Here is a 21441-nt window from a genome sequence, read left to right on the forward strand (position 1 = left end):
GTAAACAGTGCCCAAGCCCATCAAAACATACCCCAACATACCTCAGGAAGCTACTCTCCGTCAAGCTATGTTACAGTTCAACAAAGGTTACCCATGACAGAGGTACTTTGCTACACAATGCAGATTTCAAATAGGATGTTTAGTTTTGGAAGACAGTTCCTCAACAATGTTGACGATACTAAGTGCTAGACATACTTTAAGTCCAAAACTTTGTCTTTTACAAGTACTATTACAAATACTGTGAAAAGAGTATATAGATAGCACAGAATGTACCATACACGTTTTTAAATAAAATTGCATATTATACGCATTAATGTACATACCTGTAAAGGTTTACTGTGTGGATTGTGAATATTAATTAAAGGTGAAAAACTGCTATTGACAGGGACTCTTGCCCCAATGAAAGGGCGTAGTCGATAAGGGTTCGGAATCCCAATTCCAAAAACCTGCAAGAAAAAAGTTTTTAAATAAAAAAGATGTGACAAATATTTTTGCTGCCAGAGCAGCATTCTACAAAATCACTGATGTTTATAAAACAGAAACACAGAGAACATCACGTTGGTATCAATTTCATTGACCTGAATGTTGAACAGAATATTCCCATATCATATTTTACCCAACATATTTAGTCAGTTTACATCATCCCCAAGCGTCCCGGAAGTGACACGAGGTGTGGAGACAACGCAGGTCGAAGTCAAACGGCACCACCGGTTCATTAGAAACAGCACAGACAAACTAGGAAAAGAGGGGATTTGATATGCCGTTTTTAACTACACAAATATGAGTGTAATCTTTTAAAAATTTTAAATGTAATAAAAGTAAGTAAGAAGCAACACCCAACAGCCCCACTTCGGTTTCTTTAATGAGTGTGACTTACAGTTAAAGTTAAACATTTGTAAGTACCCATCTGACACGTGGTGATTGGTAAGGATTAAATTGACAGCTAAAGAAAAATGTGGGAGAATATAAAATAGTGGAACTACAACACTGAAAAATTACTTAACTTAGATTTCCCTCTGTGCTGAATTCTTATCCCCTGAGCTTTTTTTAGCACTGACTCATACAGATTTCGACACAATTTTCTACTAAAGGAGAAATGAGGATTGACGAGTAGGAACAAAAGGGGAACGCCAGAGACTGTGGTTACTCTATATTAATTAAATCTATATTTAGTCAAAGGCTGTTCCACGCAAGAACCCCTCCTTATGTAAATAGTATATTCTGCTCCCACCATCCACCTCTTCATAAAATGTTTCCTATCATAACCCTGTTAATTCTACCCCTCTGCTTCAAAAGCCTTAAAAATCAGTCTCTTGACATAAAGGCAATGAAAATTAAGGTATTAAAGTTATACCTTTACGCAGAAAATGTATGCCTTTTGCTTTTAAGTGCAGAATAATTCGTTTTTGTTCTAGTCATTTTTTTTTCTCGTTTGAGCAAGAGTAAGGGGTAATTTACCAATGTTTAAAACTTGAATTTTTGCACTAAAACTCACAAATTCAAATTATATTATCAAAAACTTGTAAATTAGAGGCATTCGAGTTTTTTTTCACAATTGTATTCCATAAAGTTTTTTTTACATTCAGATTTTTTTCATAAATAAGCAAACATTTGTGTTTTTTTTAGAATTAAGAATTCTTTGAAGTAGAAAAAACAATATACACCTGGGTGCAGAGCCACAACACCGTTATTCAATTCCAAAAGAAGTCCTCACACTTAGGTCTTAAAGATCAAAAACATATATTATATATTAAAACATATATATAAGACCTGAGTGTGCAGACTTCTTTTCGATTTATATAATATATATATTATTTGGGACTTTATTAACTGGATCTAATAAAAGTGATGATTTTTTCAACTTTTAAAAAGTTCCCAGTGTGCACCAGTTTATACCAGACATTTTTGACTACCGCTCCATACAGTGAAACCTTAATTTTACATCCCCTGATTTTAAGTTTCCCCTCATTTTTACATTTTCCTGGATTTCACACCAAACAGACTGTTGGTTCAACCATTTTATATTTTTTTCAAATTAATTTTATGAATGTGTTTCATTTTACGTTTTACGTCTTCATCTATCATCAAATAAATAAATAACTGGATCCATAATTAACCTGCCTTATGCACACATTACCAGGTAATAACCTAGGCTATGGAAATCACCATGGCAAGTTGGTGAGCTATAAATACAGGTGTAGAATTTATTACCCAGAATTCTTGGGACCTAGGTTTACCAGATAAGGGATTTTTTTGTAATTGGGAAAGGAAAGATATACGTTCAGAATGAATACTTAACCAACACATAATTAGTATGATGATATTAGTAATTAAAGTCGCTTACCTGATAAGTAAATACCCCATGATTTGAGGTGTTGATAAATAAAGTATTTTCTACGTTTCCCACTACTCTTGCAAGAAACACCACATCAAATGACGTATTCCCACCCGGGAGAATTTTCTGGAAAATAAAGCGAAGTAACCAATATGATGAAAAAAAAATCTTATTTTCCACGTTATATTAAAACTGCAGTTCACCTTTAAATTCACTTTTTCAGATGTTGACAGTAATAATCTTAAAAAGACAGACTGGAAGCTTAATAGGAGATGACTTTTATAGAAATGTAATAAAAAGTTAAATTAAACAATAAAATAAAAATGTACGTTCTCCACACTGTAAATGGGTGTACCATGGCTCCTGTAGTTTCTACCAAGTTTGAGCTGATTTGTTGAACATCTTCCAGTTTTAAATGGAAGCAAGCTTGATGTACTCCTTATTTTAAATGGGTGAATCATCTTTACGTTAACTTTAAGGGGCCAATTCATTAAGTTCGAGTGAAGGAATAGAAGAAAAAAAACTTCAAAGTGTTTTTTTGGCTACTTCGACCATCGACTACGAATCGAAGGATTCGAACTAAAAATCGTTCGACTATTCTATGTACTGTCTCTTTAAGAAAAAACTTCGACCCCCTAGTTCGCCACCTAAAAGCTACCAAACCCAATGTTAGCCTATGGGGAAGGTCCCCATAGGCTTGCCTAACTTTTTTGGTCGAAGGAGAATCGTTCGGTTCGAATGATTTAATCGTTCGATCAACAATTATTCCTTCGATCGCAGTATTTGCGCAAAATCCTTCGACTTCGATATTCGAAGGATTTTCATTCCCAGTCGAATATCGAGGGTTAATTAACCCTCGATATTCGAACCTTGATGAATTTGCCCCTTAGTATGTTATAGAATGAACAAATTACAGCAACTTTTCAGTTGATCCTCATTATTTATTTTTTTGTAGTTTTTAAATGACTTATTTTTCTGACTCTTTTCAGCTTTCAAATGGGAGTTGTCCACGACTAAAAACAAATGCTCTGTAAGGCTACAAATTTATTGTTATTGCTACTTTTTAGTTCTCATATTTCTATCCAGATCCTCTACTGTTCATATTCATGTCTCTTATTCAAATAATTAAACGGTTACTAGACCCTAGCAACCAGAGTGCTGAATCTAGAGAGCTGCTGAAGAAAAAGATAACTCAAAAACCACAAATAATGAAATTTGTCTCAGAATATCACTCTTTGCATCATACTAAAAGTTAAATCAAAGGTGAACAACCCCTTTAACATTGCCATTGCAATGGATAGCACGTAGGGTTTTTGCGCCCAGGGAATAAAACTTTAGCAAAGGCTCACTCTGCCAGCATTTACCTGTGTGCCTGTGATTGTCGTTTTCTTAGACTGTAAGCTCCGCTGGGGCAGGCAGTTATAATAATGATAGATATGCTGGATAACCTTTGTATATAGCTGCAGTATATGTCAGCACTATATATATGACCAAACTATGAATAATAGACTAGCATATCATTAGTTTTAGTGCCACACGGAGGAAGCTGCAATAAGTTTCTAAGTGTGTGCTTCTGTCAACGACTTATGTAAGGTACAGATGAATATGAATTCACATCTAGAGTTTTACTAGCGTGCCAAAAATAATAAGAGCAATAAATGCCAGATGACCTCTGTTTGCTATGAGCTGGGTAGCACTATTATATGTGCTTGGCAGTACTATTAATAGGTATTAGGAGAACTCTAAAATGATAGCTGAACACTAGACATTTATTGAGCCTTTACTACAAATTCTATCATTATAGTTCCAGAACACTTTATTAATGGAGATTTAAAAGTTATCACAGAATACAGCACCCTCCAAAGGTATTTAGACCATTGACCTTTTATCCTATGCAGTGACATTTTGTTAGAAGTCATATTTTTATTCTGATACTCAAACTTAGATAAGAATGTGAACATTAAAAATGTGTTAAAAACTTCAATATCTTGTAAAGCCATCTTTTGCAGCAGAAACATCTTTTGGATAAGCGTTGCACAGTTTGGAAATGCATTTGAACTATTCTTCCAGGCAGATGTTTATTCCGCTGTCAGATGATGTTTGTGAATTTAAATTCTGATTTTAATTTATTTTCACCTGAGTAAACATAACATAAACCCAAAATAAACACAAAATGTTCCATTAAAATTAATTTTGCATGTGCTTTGCTATAGTAGGATTGTAAAAGGACAAAGCTCCAAATATTTTTGTAAGGCACTGTTTTTGGGCAATCCCTTGCAGCAAGAACTACTCTAGAGCACTGTAAACAATGCAATGTGTTTGGTCTTTTCAGTCAAGCACTGCCCCAAGCCCAGCAAGAGAGGGATGCATAGGTTATGGAGCAGGAAATTACAATGGTGGAAAGATGGAAAAGCTCCTACTTACCCTATTTTGAAAAAATGACGCATGAAAATGTGATGTTGTTGCTGATATAGATATTAATGTAATAGTTTCTTCTGAACTAGGATTGTGCAAGTACACTTTTTCCATTTTTGGCATTCCCACTGGCCTGAAAAAAGGACACAATGTATTAATAGTTCAAAGATTTACAGAGAAAGTTAATAAATAATTAGCAAGAGAACATTAATAATCTGACACACACACATACTGATACTGCCCAGTTAAAGGGGACCCATCACCCAAAAGAATTATTCCAAATTCTATTTTTTAATGTTAGTCAAGCAACATTAACTTTAATTACACTGTATACATTCTGTGAATGTGGTTTCCATCAATCTGGGAATTCATAATTATAGCAAACAGGCAGGAGCCATTTTGTGGACATTGTTATTAAGGCAAGCATTGCATCATCTCAGAATCTTGTTTGTGCACCAGAATGGGGGACCTAATGTCCATCCCCATGTACTGGCTACACAATTAAATGGTTAAGAGAACAGGGGGAATGTGGGGAGAGCAGTGACATCTAAAAAGTGAAAGTAAAGCTTGCCCGGAAGCAGCTATGAATGCTTTAATAAAAAAAAGAATTTGGATTTTATGTTTAATTTGAAAAGGACTTTCATTATACAGTTTTTTATGTCTGGGTGACAGGTCCACATTAAAGTACTAGTAGACTAAGCAATCTATCAAACAATATCAAAACAAATTAAATAAAATGAACTCATAGACGAACATAAACAAATCAAGAAGCCATTCAGGGAAACAAAATGTAATCGTCAAGTTTTTACTGAGAATTGCATATGCATTTTTTCCGTTCATGTAAAATTCTAAAACGTATATTTTAGTGTTTTGAAAATATACAATGCCGACACAACTGAAACTTCAAGGCAATAGAAAACCAGTAAAGTTTAACCTCACCACAGACAGGTGTTAAAAATGTAGGTTACAGGAGGCAAAAAAAAAAAAAATCTTTTATGCATCAGTAAACTCAGACTTCTGTATGTGTTGGTTAGCCTAAGAGTTTGGCTCAGCCACACAAATGATAAAATAAGAGTGCAAAAAATGTTTATAATTAATATATTTAAGAAATAAGAACAAGAGCTTAATATTGCGATTTTACAAAGGGCCACCTAGGCTTCTGCACTGGCACCAGTCAGGCAAAGTGGCCCCAACAGTTCTGGGAAATGCAACCAGAACCAGCAGTGTGGAACATACAGTTTTTGGCATTTTTGCTGCAGTTGTAGCTGCATGCAAGCGTGTTTCAAGCAATGATATAAATGAAGTACAACTAGAGTTGCCACTGTCTGATTTTTGCTATTTGGAAGGGCTGTCCGGGTGAAAACTGCCTGTCCAGATTTCCAAATTAGGAAATCCAGAGTCATCCTTGTAATGGTTTAGGACCAAACATAGAGCAGTGTACTGTAAACCATCTGTATTCATAGAGCCATGATTCAGTAAACATTGTGGAATGCTACTAAAGAAACCTGGACTTTCTTTTTAATTTGACATAACTAATTAACTAGGTATCTGAAACACTGTTATTTTGTATCCAGAGAGCAATATTTAGTATGCCACTTCACTATGCAGTTATATTTTTTAAGTGACTATTGTAAATTAATTTAAACTGAACAACCACATGACTGCCTGAAAGTGTGCAACAGTCTCAAGCACCTCTCCAACAAAACAGAAAGAATACAGCCACACGGAGTCTCTCATAGAATTACTGTATAAAGACAGTAACAGCAGTACATAATCATCAGCTAAAGTTAAACATCACAAATAATTCTTGTTTGCGTAGTAAGTGATGTGGTATACAAGATTTAATTAAAAGTTTTGTTTTCTCAGAAGCAGCTTAACAAGGAGGGAAGCGGTCATTTGTTCTCCTAATATTCAATAGATTAGTTGTTACATTTCTTTTCATCAACCCTAGAACCCAAGAACATGTTTTCCAACCTTTACTGGAACTACAACTGATGCTAATATTTCTGTGATGCTGTTGAAAAATGATAGTGATAGCCTTTCTTGCAAATGGTACTCTGCACAGGAGAATAGTAATCATAAATTGATATAGAGCTAACAAGTAAGGCAGCTCTTTGAAAAAATGTTTTAGTAAAGAAGAATTTTACAGTAAATGAAGAAAACAAAAACTGTGATGCTGTGTTAGGCAGTAGAAAAAATAACAAATAAAAAAACAAACAAATACAAAAAGTATTGTAGAAGTGATACCTATATTGGCTAACAATAAAAATAGATTGCAAGCTTTCGGAGCACCAAGACCCCTTCGTCAGGCAAAATACAAATTAAAGCTACAAAGGCACAGCATATATACTGTTTGATTAGTGAAAGGTATTCATGGGCAATAAATTAGGAATTACAGATAGAGATCAATTGTAGACATAATACAATGAATTAGGGTGGGATGTAAATAGCCCAGGTCAGTGTGACATGAAACCTGATCCTAAATTAGGGCCCGTCTTAATGTGTTATATAACTCCATACATTTGAATTCATAAATTTTCCTTTCCCGTTCACTATTAAAGTTCCCTTTTAGAATTAAGACCTGTATGTCCTGAAGACTGTGATTTTGACTGCAGAAGTGTTGCCCCACTGGTGTATCGCATGATTTGGTGTTGATTTTATGTCTGTGATGGTTCATCCTTGTGCGCAATTTTTGTCCTGTTTCACCAACGTATATGGCTCCTGTAGAGCACCTAGTACATGTAATTATGTATACCACATTGGATGAAGCACACGAATAGTAATCCAGAATAGTGTAGACGTTTTGTGTATTCGGTATAGCAACTTGATCTTTGCACTGGATGTATTTGCATTATGACTATGAAGATTTTATTTGATGTATTTGCAGGTTTCACATCTGCTGCTGTTGCAGGGAAATGTACCTGCTTTAGTTGTTTTAGGAAGAGCACTTCTGACAATCATTTTCCTCAGATAAGGTGGTTGTCTATAAAACAAGAGAGGTAGTTACGGGAATATTTGTTTTAGGTGGGTATCTGTATGGAGAATGGGTTGCAGGTCTTTGGCTATTTTTCTAATAATGTTCAGTTGTGGGTTGTAGGTAACTAAAATAGGTACCCTGGTGTTTTCTGTCTTTTCTTTGTAATCCAAGAGTGTGTCTCTGGGTATTTGAGTTGCTCTGTGGATTTGATCCCAAAAAGTTATATAATGGTATAACAATGCAGAGAAGCATATAGAGTTTAGGATAATGGTAGATTCAGTGGTTAGCCCTATGATCTGGGAAGCCACCAAGTGTGAATATAATCCCCTCTAGCTGAGCAGCCTCTAAAACATGTTGCTGGAAAAATCAGATTGATGGTGTCCTTGTGAATAGGGGTATGATCCCAACAAAACATCACCTTATATGTAGTTTCCTTAACTCCAACATTAGGAGAAAGTTTCCTGGTAGATAACCAAACCTTTGGCCTGGTTTCACGTAAAATGGAGGGCCTAGATCAGCCTCCCATGCCAACATGTAGCCATGAGAAATCATTGGCTTTACTTCAATGAGTTGAGAGAAAATTAATGAAATAGTATTCCTCAGTTTAAGAGGGTTGCGGCAATAATGTTCTTCTAATTTCACTTGGTGGGGAGTCCTGCGCGGGTCCATTTTATGGAACCCATACCCGCATTCTTACCCCCTTGGACCCGCTACCCGACCCGCAATTACCTTACCCGCAACCCGGACCCGTGACCCACTGACCATCAAGAATTAGGAAGTGCTGTCATTGTAAACCGGAAGTGACATCAACAGAGGTAGGCGTGATTAGAAAAAAAGGTGTAAAACGGGAAGTGTTGTCGTTGTAAACCGGAAGTGCCATCATCAGAAGTAGGCGTGATAAAAAAAAGGGCGTAAAACAGGAAGTGTTGTAGTTGTAAACCGGAAGTGAGATCTTCAGAAGTAGACGTGATCAGAAAAAAAAAGAGTAAAACTGCAAACCCCCAGAACCGCTGACCTGTGTCTATACCCACAACCCGCAGGGAACCACAGGTTTTTGCAGGTAACCCGCGGGTACTTAAGCCAATATCCCTTCATCTGTCTGAATAGATAATATAGGATGGAAGAATGAACTGCATTGGTAACATTAGAAATGACACATTGGGAAATATAAATATAGTCAATCCAGGAATAGGAATCACAAGGAGCTGAATAAAAAGTATAATGACTCGAGTGAGGGTAAAAGTAACGCTGTATATCTATCAAAAATTATACCTGGAGATATTGTTTCAGTAATGTGGTGCTGATTGTTTAGGATTCATTACTAAATTGAAATCTCCTAATAAAGAACACCTCTGAAACAATTGATGAAGGCCTATTGAAGGTGCATATATATTCATAAATTTAATAGGCTTGCCTAAAATAGTACCATTAAGTCATTAAAATAGTACCATTAAGTCATTAAAACCTACTTTCAGGGTCACATATGACTATTTCCGGAACCAAAGATACATGAGGATGGAACTCTATAGAAACTCCACGCTTTTTCTTGGTATGTGGTGGAGAAAATGTATGGATAAGACTTGTGTAAATAGGGGGAAGGCCCTTTAGCAATCCAGTGGGTCTCCTGCAAGGCTACAACATCAGCCTGTGGTTTAAGATAAAATTAGGCTGCCACTATTTGTAGAAAAGTTAAAGCCTTTAATGCTATGAGTAGCTATAGTTATTTCTGTCTCCATACTGCATAAAATATAATAAATTCCAATGCAAAACCCTTGTGATTAACGAAGAAGCTTAGCAATAACATTATAATATGTAAAGAGGGTCTGAAAGGGTTTAAATTTGAAGAGGGGTGCAACTTGTTTAGCAGAGCCTCGAGACTTGTATCTAGGTCTGCTTTAGTTAGGTTTTGGAACCACTGGAGAGTTAGCTTTAGTGCTGCTGGTTGGAGAATCGCCACCATCTTGGGCCTTGGTCTCAAAAGGGTGCCACTTAAAATAGTTGCCAACCTCTTTTTGTGCTGATTGGTGTTTAGTTCTCACAATATCTTCTGTTTCTCTGAGTAAGCTTAGGGTGGGCGAACTGTAAGCAAGGTAAAAAAACAAAACAAAAAAAAAACCTGTAATGGACCCTAAACGATCCAAAGTTCCAGGATGTTGCAAGAGCCTCTAGCTTAAGCGTCCACTCTGCATGGTCAAGCTCTGCCCCCCCCACGTGTTGTAGCACTGTACCAGAATGTGCAAACATTTTCTTCAAATATATGACAATAAGGGGGTTATTCACTAAACTCCGAATGCCAAAAAACCTGAAAAATTGTGTTTTTTTTAAGTATAAAATCTGAAAATCATACAAATTTTTAGGGATTTATTATACCCCGAGGATGGAGAAAAATCAGAATCCGAAAATTTGGCATCTCAGACCTGCCAAGGTTGCATATAAGTCAATGGGAGAAGTCCCGAAGATATCCTGATCTGTGATGGGTTTGGGGTTTTCAGTTTTCGCGTGGAAAATTCGAAAAATTTGTACGATTAGATTTTTTCACGTTTAAAATTTTTTCGAGAAAGTGTATTGATAACTAAGGAGAAAAAACCCGTGCAGATTTTTGTCAGAATAGTTTACAGAAAATATTAAGATAGATTCGGACTTTGATAAATGTAGTGAAAGGACATAATGTAAGGGCCCTGAGTAAAATGAATTTGCTTTCATCATTGTAACAGCAAGAGACCTGTAGATGCTACCCGCTGACTGGCTGCAATTGGTTAATAGATACAGAGTAAACTTAGTACATGTTACTATTGTACACACCTTGCTAATCACATGTGTGTTAATAAGTAGAATTACATATAAGCATAAACATAAAAAGAGCATAAAGCATAGAAAAATAATTGCAATAACAATGTTTTGCAAGGTCTAAGGTTACAGATAGTTTAATGAAACGTATTAGTCTTTTAGCAAAAGTATGAAATATAACAGGACTTTCACCTAATGAAACCACAAGCTAGTGCATTTGAATGAGTGGTTTAAGGTTTTTGTACAGAAACTGCAGAGCAAAATATGACTCCACTAATAATGTGAGATGTATGTATTAACAGAAAACATGCTTGTTTATGTAGAAATAACGGCATCAACCCACAAATCCCCAGAGGTATCAGCAGATGTAGGGCTGTAACAACAGTGTGCCCCCCCCCTGCACCAGAAAATTATTTGGAGGGCCTGGCACGCATAGGGTCCCCTGCGTGCTCCCACCTCCCACTAGAAGAGGAAACAGACCCAGCAGTCCAGGACCCCCATGACCACGGGAGTCTGCTTCCTCTATAGTTACACCAGTGAGCAGATGTACACTACAACGTTACACAATATCCACTTTGCTCTTATGCTTTGTGTTTCAAGACAGGTTTTTATTCCAACAGTTTTAAAGAGACACTTAGCAAAAAGAGGGGGGGGGGAGGAATGGTCCCCTGCACTGTAGTACTCCAACACTTGTCCAAAACCAACTGCCCCACCTAGGGCTCTGCATAGGACAGACAGAGTATGGCACACACAGGGAGCATAGGGCAGGCAGAGTATGGCACACACAGGGAGCATAGGGCAGGAAGAGTATGGCACACACAGGCAGAGTATGGCACACCCAAGGAGCAGGCAGAGTATACAAACAATCTCTGTAGTGATGTGAATGTGTCTGCAATATATATCTATCTATCTATATATATATATATACCTAGATATAGATATATATATCTATATATATCTATATATATATATATCTATATAGATATATATATATATGCAGTAAGGAGGATCAGCACTCACTGTAGGTGGGACCGAAACGTCGCATTAAGATGTATATCACTTTATAATAAAAAGTATTTTTTCATCTTCAATACAGTGAGTGCTGATCCTCTCTACTACATACATGCATTTTTGATCATGCACCGCTGGCTATACTGTGATTTGAGTGCTGGTACTGTGGGATAATATATATATATATATATATATATATATATATATATATATATATATATATATATATATATATATATATATATATATATATATATATATATATATATATATATACACACACACACGGTATAGATAGAATTGAAATAAGTGAATAATGGTAACATTACTTGCGGAACAGTTACTGTCATTGTGAAACAGCACATCCAAATAAACTATGGTGTATACTATTTCAAATAATGTTTTCTTCACAGTGTATTAATATATATCTATAAAACTATTATGTGGAAAAACCTGGAGCTACATATGTTAAGAATTATTAGAATAATAAATACCCCTGTAAAGTGGTATGATTTACAGGTAGCTTTAGTATTTAGCAGAGAGGGATTAAAATAAGATACATACTCTGTCCCTTGATTAAATCTAGCTTTAGGACAAATAGAAACAATAAAAACTTTTAAGAGGTGATGACTATTCTCATTATTTTCTTTATAAAATCTGTCTAGAAACCTGCTGTTTCACATAATGAGTTCTCTGTAGGAGGAGGTAGGCCCCAAGCTCTAACTGTAGGCATACAATAAGAGAATTATCAACATTATCATGAGTCTGTAGGAGACACACCTGGCAGCTTAACCAAGCATACAAGAGCTTCCATCTACTAGAATACATATTTACAGAGAGCTTTTAGCATTAAAGTTGCAAGAAAAGTCATGTCTACAAAACACGGGGAGGTTCCAAACTTACAGACCCTAAGAAAACATATTTTCAGAGCAATGTCACATAATGAATGCACAGTGATATTCTATCGTAATATACACATACACAGTATACAGATGGAGCAAATCTTATCAACTAGAACACACCACCCTTTCTCCAACTGAAATAAATATTTGCTATGCAAGTGTATATCTGCTTTTATATGGATGTGTTTGTGAGTATGTATAAATGAGTGTCTGCAGACATGAATTTATGTGTTTGGGCATCTGTACATAATATTTACAAAATCCTTGAGAAATTCCATTTCCACGCACAAATTTTATAACTGCAACATTAAAACCATAACAGTACTAATTGATGACTAATTTAAGACGTTGTAACATGACTACTGCTCAATATTAAACAGATTTTCTAAGTTGCACTTTTCAAAACATAGCCTAGCTATCCATTAGCCTAGCTATTGCCCCAGAGTCATGATATCCTGAAGCTCCTGACTGATTCAGAAACTACTCCAGCCACGGAGCTGCACAAGCTAAGAATCTATAAAAAAGGCTGTCTAGATTTAGCTACAGAAAATCAATTATATATCAAGATTTTAAACTAGCAGAGAGAATAGTAGCTTCAAGCTCCAGAGCCGTGCTCCATCTTGATTTTAGCTTTGCACATAAATATATTGCAAAGAATCCGTTTTGCTACAAAACCAGATCTAGCAATCCCTACCGGTAATTAAGTGATGTGGAAAAAAAACTTCAATTATGCAGGTATTTAATCCTGAAAAACTGTGTTTTTGATTTTATTATGAATTATGTACAACAAGCAAACATCTTTAGAAAATTACGTACAAAACGATGTGGAAAAAGTGAAAAGTTTAAATTAGACAAAGTGAAAACACATTCTGTAATTACATATTGTCATGGTATTGTTTATTATTCTATGAAAGTGTGTGTGTGCTAGAATATGTATGTGTAAAAGTGTGTATATGAGCCTTTAACATACGCATCTGTGAACAGTGTTCAATCATAAATCAATCATACATCAGAAATTACAAAAATTACAGATGAAGTCAGAACATTGCTCAGCAAGTGAGACACACATTTTAATTTTTTCAAAAGACCAGCAAGATGTGTACATGATCGAATCAGAAATCACTGCGGCTCCTGTTTTTCAGAAATTGGGTATGATACAACTACAAGGATGGCAGTGGTGTTCTTATTGTGTGCCTGCATTTGGCTGTTAAAACAAATACATTCTGAGCATGAAAATGAGGCAAACAGCAGAATAAAAAGGAAAAGCATTCACTTACTGTTCATGGAAGTCCAGCATGGGTGGCTCGAACCTTATCGGTCTACAATTTCCTCTGTGTAATGACATACTGTGAAAATAAAGAACCAGTTTTAATACAAACAGTGATACAGAGCCCATCTTCTTTACAGTCAATTCAGAACAGGTGTGAGCGAGTGTGTGTCTAACAAAGCAATACCCAGAGGACGGCACTGGTTCCTGTACAAGAAGAACTTGACAAACTTGTTTAACAAGTGAATGATGATTCTAAAATGCTGAAGCTATTGAACGTGACTACTTGGTAACACTGTTCATTGAGCATAACCATTCATTATATCCTTTAGCCATTTATAAACACACTATACAAATAAAGATACATATTAAGTTTGTACTAAGGTCAGTGAATGAAAACCAGTGGCAGCATTACAAGGAAAAATATTTCTATTCACTAGCAAAGTATCTATAATAACGGCATACTAACAGAAAAGGTTTGTGCAAATTGAAAAAATGTGCTTTAATATATGGTGTTTTGAATACGATATCACAATAACAGTAGAACCCCCATTTTATATTTTTAATTGGACCAGGAAAAAACTATGTAAAATACGTTTTTACTTTGAGATACAATATTTACTGTGTTAATAACAAGGGTCAACATTGCAGCGTACATGTTACACTATGGGGGGCATGTGCAAGGCCTCTCTGTCAGTCATATACACAACCTAAAATAATAAGTGATTGGTGCAGGACTGTATAAAGGGGCAGAATAAGTGGAATTGACCATTCACAGGCAGAACCATGGCAAAATATACATCTGGTTAGTATTTTAAACCTTTTTATTTCACAAATAAGATTCATAGAGGAAAACAGTTAGTTTTTGGGTACATCAGGACAACATTTTGATGTAAAATCCGGGAAAACATTACTTAAAATCAGGGAAATGCACCCATTGAAATGCATTATAAATTGGTGGGACCACAAAAAATGTAAAATGCAGGAAAACTCGAGGTTTCACTGTATAATGATAAAAAAAGGCAGCCATCTTCAGCCTGTGGTATTCAGCTGCAGAAATATACAGTTTTTGCAAAGCTTCCACAAACAAAGTTTCAACATTTGCACTAAATTGAGGGTATTAGATGCCTTGTATAATAATAAGTACAACAATTTATGTTGTGTCAGGTGTAGTCCTTTGATAAATGTCTCGGATTGGTGACTGCAACAATGAAATAACAGCTTAACATTATGAACAAGCTTCCCTAATTTGAAGAGTGGGGTTGCACAACATATGTCAGCAAAGAACTCCAACCAGAGAGCGCACCACTATCTGAAAGATAGAGCAGCCAATAACAGTGAGCCTGTCTAGGATGTCAACAATGATATGTTCTAGAAAAGATTTCCAGCCTGTGACACAAACTATTTTAGGCTTTTGGATGTTAGGGGATACAGGGTGTTTAACATTAGCAGGTGGGCTACATGTTAGCAATTCTTTTTAATAATCAGCAGATAATAACAATCAATGCTGCTTATCTCCAACATAATTTATTTAATGCCCATATCATTGTTGCTCCAAATGAAAGGGCAGCAGTTTATGCGAGCTATACATTCTTTAATAATTTATCACTGATCTTCTTACTGTCCAAAAATTAAACTGTTATGGGCATCATACAATCGAGAATACAGCAAAGTATTTCTCCGACTAGTGACCAGTAGGCTGGGGAGTTTACTATAAGAAAAAAACATAATGGTAAAACAGAGAGCAGAGGCTGATGTGCTTGGTTAAGAGAAATTATCATAAAAATATATTTACTGGTACGAAGAAGAACTCTGGGAGATTCACAACCTTTTATATTGCTACCTGACAAAGCAAGGTAAACGTTTCATTGAAGAATACATGGTAGCATAGTAGAACTAGAGAAATGGAAGCAAATTCAGTAAGAGAAGTCATCTATTAAAATATACCATTGACATGTTTGGAGAAAGACACTGCCATGCCAGTGGCTAGGTGCTTCTAACACAGACTATATGTATGAATGAATGAATGAATGTTGCAGGGAAGTCAGATTTCTGAATTAATAGTTTTCATGTTGATAAACAGTTGCACAACTCTATAACCTATATTTGTAATATTCATTCATATCATATCATATGGCAACAAGTGCCCAAAACACTTGCCCTAAGATGCTATAAAAAGCAGGCCAATGAACAACACTATAGTAGATAATGACAGCCATAACGACGATCCAACTAATTAAAAACTCATGTAAAAAGCAGAAGCTGCTTCTAGAGACGGTTAGGTGGAGAGAGCCTTCCCCAATATTTACAATCAACTTCATATAAATGCTAAATCTACTGTATGTTCTGTATTAAGGACCTACTCCGCTGTGGAAACATTCTTAGGTCAATGATATAAACGAACCACAAACCAACACACCCAACCTACAAAAACATAAACTTAGCCTCTATCTCCTCTCTGATATGACAGAACATTGGTATACTTTTTCAGGGTTCGTCTTTGGGCTCCATGAAGGTCCAGCCCCAGCACATAACACCACTCCTAGGGTTATATTTATCAAACAGATTTGTGAGTTTTTTGAGGATTTTTCTACCTCGAATTAACTCTAATTAACTCGAATGTTTGCGTATATATGGAAAAATCTAAATGTCAAAAACTCGAATGCAAAACAACAGAGAAAAAACTCTAATGATTGAATTCATGTCCCGAAAAAAAAACTTGACTCGATCAAATTTATGTAACAAAAAACTCGAACTGATCAAGTTTTCGGATAAAAACCCTCAAATCAACCAATAAACTTGAGCTTTGCCTAGGGCAAAGCCCATTGACTTCTACATAACCTTACCAGCATTTAAGATAGCAAATTTTTACATTGGAATTTTCAATTCTTTTTTTGCTTATTAACTCCCAAACATTCGAGTTTTTAAAAATATAATTGAATTTGTTTGCATGCACACAAAATTTGTGGAATATGTGGAAAAAAATCACAATCGATTTTTGATTAGTCTGTCCCTTGCAGCTTGTAAACAGACACCAAATCACTCTGAAGGTGGTCATCCATAAAGCTAGGTATAGATGCAAAGATGAAGTCATATGAAACTTTGTTTTGTGCAATTTTGAAACTGTCTATGAGCTCAGAATAATCGTCCCGTCATTTGGTGATTGGTCATTTAGCTGATCGGACGGGTCAGAAAATTTCTGTCAGCTAACATATCTGCACATCTATGGTCAGCTTTAGCAGTCAGCTTTGCCAATCCAGACGAATGCAGTAACTTATCGCCCATGTATAGCCAAAACAACGCAATGCCCAATAGGTATTTGAGCCAATAGGCCACATATAAATCAGGAAGGTTAGAAAATCCCATCAGGATGGAACAGTTGGAGGCTCTTGAAGAAGTCCCCTCCCAATAGAACTGCATAAGTTCCTGCAATTATCTGATTGTTGGCCTGGGAAACAATTTTATAGCATCACTTGGACAGCCAAATTGTGCAAAAATCTCTATATAGGGAAACAGAGGGATAAATGGTGTTGACAACTTGTATCTGCAACATATTTTCTTGATTAACCATTTTTGTAACATGCCAGCCCTACCAGTATTATGGTAAATAGGGGTTTATACCACTGGCCAAATATATTTGCATAAAAATGAATGTTTACTCTTTTCCAAAAAGGACTATTAAAAATAGATGGAAAGTAATTTTTAGCGGTGTATTGGCACGGCTTCCCCTATTTTCAATAAATACTGCCTGCAACAAAACTACTGCAGCAGTATAATCAAATGCCAAACTGCAAAGTTCTATTCAGCATTTACGCTATCTTGACTTCATAAAACAGCACAAGCTATGATTGGCACAGAATTAGCATGTGCGTAAAATGCAAAGATATCGATGCCAAAATGCTCCATCTTTTTTCAATCAGGTTTTATTGATCAACTGGCATCCAAAGCATCTGATAAAAGCCTGAAGGAAAAAGAAAACACTCCATCCGAGACCAACAACTTGGGGTCTAGCTGTGTAAAAAGTGGAGTGAAACATTACTGGTGATAATTGCCGATTGGTTACTCTGGGCAACATCACTGGTAATGTTGCACTCCACTCTTTATACAGCATAATAAATAGGTTGTAATTTTGCAACAATTAATGCCTCTGTAAGTCCCCCTGTCCTCTCCTGAAACACATAAAATATTATAATATTCACAGACTGACATCACTAACCTGATCAATCACTATTTTGCTAGAAATTAGATTTCTACATGGCAAATAATTTACTAGTAGGAGTAGTAGAGTAACAGAAAACTAACAGACCCAATAGTCATGCCACGCTGCTGATTCGGTGTAATTGAATCATTAATTAAGGGTTATTCAAAACAACAGCAGTGTTCAAAATAATAGCAGCTTGTTTCATTCAGTGTGGAGTTAAATTAGTGAGGTCATTCATTCTGTGAAAAACAGGCTTCAATTACGGCCCTTATTTAAGAAAGGAAGGCAACAAATGCTCTGCATGCTGGTTATCGTGCATTTCTCTCTGAAAATAAGTAAAATGGGTCTTTCCAGATATTGTTCTGAAGAACAGCGTACTTTGATTAAAAAGTTGATCGGAGACGGGAAATATAAAGAAGTGCAGAAAATGATAAGCTCCTCAGCTAAAATGATCTCAAATGCTTTAAAATGGCAACCAAAACCTGGAAGAAAACTTTACCATTTGAATGGATAGATGAATAGCCAAAATGGCAAAGACTCAGCCAATGATCAACTCCAGGAAGATCAAAGAAGGTCTAAAGTTACCTGTGAGAAGCCAATGCAAAGTCCCATTGTTGATAAAATAGACATGCTGAAGAGGCTACAATTTGCCAAAAAACACATTGACTGACCTAAAGAGCGCAACATTTTGTGAACTGATGAAAGCAAGATTGTTCTTTTTGGGTCTAGGGGCTGCAGACAGTGTGTCAGAAGTTTGACAGTTTTGTGAAGCATAATGGCGCAAACATCATGGTATGAAAATGTTTCTCATACTATTGTGTTGGGCTTATTAATCACATACCAGGGATCATAAATCAGTTTCAATACATCAAAATACTTGAAGAGGTCATGTTGCCTTATTCCAAAGAGGAAACGCCTTTGAAATGGGTGTTTCAACAAGACAACAACCCGAAACACATCACAGTAAACAAGCAACATCTTAGTTCCACACCAACATGATTGATGTTATGGATTTGCCAGCCCAATCCCCAAAACTTAATCTAATAGAAAATGCTGTTTCTAAAGCAAAGGCAACAAATGCAGAATTATTGTGGAATGTAAAGGAAAATAAAACCTTGAAATATTTTTCTATTTTAGTCTATTTTAATAGTGAATGTTGGAGTTTGTAAAGAAGAATGCAGACTCGCTATTTTTTTGGAACAGCCTAATATTCCATTTTTTTCACTTTCTGTAAAGGAATAACACAACTTTGATAAATTTTTCTTCATGTTTTAATTTGGAATAGAAAGTGCAGTGTTCCCAATGTATTTGCAAGTATGGAAATAAAATCTATTATTATAAGGATTGTGGGCTTTATTCACTTTTTTAAACATACTGCTATTATTCTGAACTCAACTGTAAGTGATCAAGCAGGAACATGAGCAGTGCAGCCACAAATGCTCAATGTTTAATCAGCACCAGGGAGCTGGAGTCAGAAATTATGTTGACAAATATAGTGGCCACCAATAACTGTGCATGTCAGATTTTTGAGCAGGACTATTTAAGGGAGTGTTTTTTGGTTGCGTTTGGGAGGAGGCAAGAGGGTTGCTTGCGTGGGTATCCACAGGGTATTGCTATCCCCTTCCACAATATTCGGACCCCAGGATTCTGTCTCCTGGGACACCAGCCTTTTATCTGTGTTTCCAACAACTACTCCATTTTGCAAAAAAAGCAATCCTGACATGGAAGGACATAGAGCCCCCAACTCTTGACTTTTGGATTAAACTGATAGACAACATGCTCCCAAAGCAAAAACTTACCTACATGACACGTGGTTGTCCAGCCAAATTTTGGAAAAGATAGGACTGCTGGTTGGCTTACCCACAAACAGGCTCGGCAGCTCGAAAAAAGGGTAACTTTCCCATGTGTAATACGTTATTGATATGGGCTTGCTATATGTTTAAACTTAGATAGACCATCTCTTTATTCTTCTTATTAATTGTCTTCTCATCTTTCTACTCTAAATTTGAAATCAATAAAGAAAAACTATGTATATTGTTTTTAAATGGAAGGAGCAGATGATATATTTATAAAGGAATAAAATATTCCATTAATATAATTAAACCAATGTTCAAACGCACACACATTAGGGGGAAACCTGCTTGCTAGAAACCATGTTTGTCTTGATATACTTCAGGTGTCAAAAAAAAAACCCCAGATCATAAGTTACATTTTGGGGGGGAAAAGTCTGAGACAAACCGAAACAAAAGAAAGTGTCTCTTATTTAAATATAACCTATGGTTACAGAAAGACCCAGCTAACTACATAGCGATGTTCTGAAAGAGGATATGTGTGGGAGAACATCCCTTTGTATACTATTCAGATTTGTGCATTAACCCCTTTGTTGCCAGATATAAAAAAAATATAGCAAAAAATGACAAGCTGTTTTACAGTCATTGAAAAATAGACTGGCAGCAAATGCTGAAAGCTCCACACCAGAAATAAACATTTGTAAGATTGCATGCATGGCCAAAACATATGTTGAACGTAAAACCAGTTTCATTAATATGCGCTCCTTGCACTTTCTTATAGTTGTGCTTGGCGCCTCTCAGCTCTTCCTGCGTTTGGTTCTGAATCAGGTGCTTCTGTGCCTATCAATGCAGGGGATCCCTGAAGTTACCACCACCACCTCCTGACCAGGTCGTAGCTATAGGGTTCCCTACAAATCCACCATCAATATGTGCAGCACACTTGCACCTAAAGAATCAAGCACAGATTTCAATCACACATTGAACACCAGAAATTATGCCAGCCTTCTGCTGAATTGTGAAAAATGTGTGCCCAATTGTGATTATTTTGTTGAACCCGACTATATTCCTGCAGGTGCAGTGGGGGCCTGTAACAGCTCCTTGACACCACTCCTAAAGGATTCAGCTGCCTAAACTGATAAAGCCCCATGTTACTAAACAGCTACCACTGCTCTGTTTCGAACATCATGTGCTGGTGGAGAAACCTCCTTGAGTTTAAAGGAATTGTTCAGTATAAAAATAAAAACTTGGTACATGGATAGGCTGTGCAAAATAAAAAATGTTTCTAATATAGTAAGTTAGCCAAAAATGTAATTTATAAAGGCTGGAGTGACTGGATGTCTAACATAATAGCAAGAACACTTTTTTTTAGCTCTCTTGGTTCTGACTGGTTATCAGGCAAAAGCAAGTTTACATGCCAAGTATCAATTGCAAACTCACAGTTTAATTACAGTTATGTCCCATGTGACCCCCCCCAAGTCGCTGACTAACATTAACAAGAGCTGAAAAGCAGGAAGTAGTGTTCTGTTTTGTTATGTTAGACATCCAGTCACTCCAGCCTTTATATATTAAATTTTTGGCTAACTAACTGTATTAGAATTTTTTTTTATTTTCCACAGCCTATCTATTAAGCCAATTTTTATTTTTACACTGAACTGTTTCTTTAAACAGAGCAATGGCCAAAGCTGTCCTTGGAGCCACCCAGTTACTTTAGGAAAAAGCACACGTTTGGGGAGCATTAAAGGGCACCTATCACAGT

General features: G+C 36.1%; 1 protein-coding gene across 2 annotated transcripts in view; it reads right to left on the bottom strand.

Annotated features, from left to right (window-relative positions):
- The window catches only part of tmem131.S (transmembrane protein 131 S homeolog), a 92850-nt gene that overhangs the window by 46525 nt on the left and 24884 nt on the right, over positions 1-21441 (bottom strand). For both annotated transcript variants that reach the window (XM_041584227.1, XM_041584226.1), the window contains exons 4-7: positions 13705-13773; positions 4760-4883; positions 2345-2461; positions 324-446 (exon numbers count right to left, since the gene is read on the bottom strand). In XM_041584227.1, the coding sequence (XP_041440161.1) occupies positions 324-446; positions 2345-2461; positions 4760-4883; positions 13705-13773 (433 nt within the window). The remainder of the gene's footprint in view (positions 1-323; positions 447-2344; positions 2462-4759; positions 4884-13704; positions 13774-21441) is intronic.

The sequence above is a fragment of the Xenopus laevis genome, chromosome 2S (genome assembly GCF_017654675.1).
Source record: "Xenopus laevis strain J_2021 chromosome 2S, Xenopus_laevis_v10.1, whole genome shotgun sequence".
NCBI lineage: Eukaryota > Metazoa > Chordata > Amphibia > Anura > Pipidae > Xenopus > Xenopus laevis.